Raw genomic sequence first — 2,309 nt, forward strand, 5'->3', positions numbered from 1 at the left:
TGGAGAGAACAAGCAAATCTTCAAAGTCACAGGAGACGTCTCACTCTATCAAGAAGAGATTTTTCTCCTCTTCTTGCTTCTCTCCTTCTTCTTCTAATTACATGTTGGCGAGTGACTTCTTTCTTCCTCTTCTTTCTTTCATTCTTACTCTTTCTTTCTATCTAAAGACAATAGGAGCCGCGCCAGCAGGAGGAGGAGGAGCAGGAGAAGATAATTTTCTTCTTATTCTTCTTAGCGTCAGGGAGGTTAGATTTCGCATCTATATACATAAGAAGAGGTTAAGAAAAGTAAGAAACCTTTCTAGCTCATCATCTTCATCCATGAAAGTTTACTTACCTCTCTCCCTCTATCCATCTATCTATCTCTCAACGAATGAATGGCATCTTGACCTAGATAGATTCCAAATCTATCTTTCTAGCGATCCCTAATCAATCTATCTATTTCTTTATCTTTTCAACTACTTCTCTCTTGGTCTATTCATCTATCTATCGACGTACTTTTCGAATCGATTCTTTTCCTGAGTGTGGGGTTTGGAATGCATCGTCTATTCTAAACTACTAGAATTGAAAACGGTCTCTCCCTATCAGTCATGGGCTCACCAAGCATTCTAAAAGACACACTTCGGCGGAAGAGACACAAGGATGTCTCTTTCGTTCTTTCTTTCCTCCTATTGCTCTGCTCCTTTTCTTGTTTTGCTTTGAAGCGATCGAAGAAAGACGAGCGACGACCACTCGACCGAAAAATCTCCCCCACGTGAAATAAGACAGACAGACAGACAGACAGACGTCTTCGCATCTTCTGTCATCTCTCTCAGAAGCGCTTCGCTTGTTTTCCTCGAAAGAAAGTTCAAAATAGAGAGCGGTAGAAATTAAATAAACAGCCTTCCCTTGCCACCACCGCGTGCTCCTCCTGCTCCTCCCTCACGATGAAGACGAAGAAATGCAAGAAGGTAGAGGTAGAAGTTGTCTTACGCCTAAATCTATCAGCACTTCTACTACGGACATCGAACACATGAGAAAAGAAAAATGCTTATCTTCTCTGATAGAAGAAGGAACTTCATCTTCTTTCTTTCTTTCTCTTTTCTTCTCCCTCTCGCTTCTCATCTTTAGTCATGGTCTTTTTCACGGGAAAGTTTCTCTTCTCACGTTGAATCTGGACCATCCGTCCGCTGCGTCATTCGCGTTGTCGTTGTTGTTCCTCGGCTAGCTAGCTAGCTGTTTTAGGTATGCGGCCGCTTCGTAGCTAGCCACGTGACTAGCTAGTCAACGTGTTGAAGAATCGGCGAGTTTAGACAGAACGCGAGAATCGAAAGGAAGGAGTCAAGAAAGAGATAGTCAGATCAAGACCAGAAGCAAGGATGAAGAATGGATAGACTAGTTCATCCATGGCGAAAAAAGAAGAAAAAGAAAAAAGAGGAGAAGTTGGCTGTGAGCCGACGGGTCAGTGGCTGTGTGTGGCTATGGCCCATGAAGAATGACGAGTTGGATGGGGACGCCCTAAGCAACTAGGGTGGTAAGATTCCTAAGACTTTCGTTTCTTCGTCCATTCTTTCCTTCTTTCTTTCTTTCTCTTTCGACAGTCTATCAATCTCTCAAGAGTTTCTTATTGGGGACCTTTCTTTCCGGTTTTTTCTCTCTTTCTTTGAAGAGAAAGTGCATAAGAAAAGAAAAGCAAAGAAAAGAAGAAAGACTTCATTTCTCTTCAACCTGCTTGGTGACCTTGTCTTCTTTGTGGTATGGCTAGCTACTGCAATCGACGATAGAGAGAGAGAGATAGATAGATAGATAGATAGAAACAGCTCGAGAATCAAACGTTCCTCTCTCACTTTTTAATTCCTCATCTTCTTCTTTTTCCAAGTGGATTTGTTTCATGGTGAACTCTTTTTGACTCTTTCTGTTTCACCTCCATTTGTTTTCCTTCATCTTTGTATCTTCTCTTCTCTTCTCTCTCGCCTCGCTTCCATTCTCTTGCTTCTCGAGACAGATTTCTTCTTCTTGTTCCATCTAGGTACATCGACGGCTTGTTCATCTTCTTTCTTCATACTTTTCTCCATTCTTCTCTCTTTCTCTCGGTAAAAAGACATTCCGTGGCACCTTTCGTTGTGTCACGGAGAGAAGAGTGCAAGAGAGTGAGAAGTAGATAGATAGAAAGAAAGAAAGGAATCTTTCTCTCTCTTATTCTTTCCAGTTTTATCGTGAAGACTCGACCGTCAGAGCAAGATCTTTCTGGTCGTTCGACAGGAACTTTCATCGTCACTTTTGGGGGCTAGTTCAATCCTTCATTCATTCGTCATCTTTCTCTCTCTCTCT

General features: G+C 42.1%; 1 protein-coding gene across 1 annotated transcript; it reads left to right on the forward strand.

Moving 5' to 3' along the window:
* Window positions 1-1,388: 1,388 nt before the first annotated feature.
* CSUI_008623 (uncharacterized protein) lies at window positions 1,389-2,306 on the forward strand (the record flags this gene model as incomplete). The annotated part of the gene is made up of 1 exon (XM_068068750.1): window positions 1,389-2,306. A coding segment is annotated over one exon (120 nt), but the record flags the coding sequence as incomplete, so codon positions are not given.
* Window positions 2,307-2,309: the final 3 nt, after the last annotated feature.

Source organism: Cystoisospora suis, assembly GCF_002600585.1.
Source record: "Cystoisospora suis strain Wien I chromosome Unknown contig_4893, whole genome shotgun sequence".
NCBI classification, from domain to species: Eukaryota; Apicomplexa; class Conoidasida; order Eucoccidiorida; family Sarcocystidae; genus Cystoisospora; species Cystoisospora suis.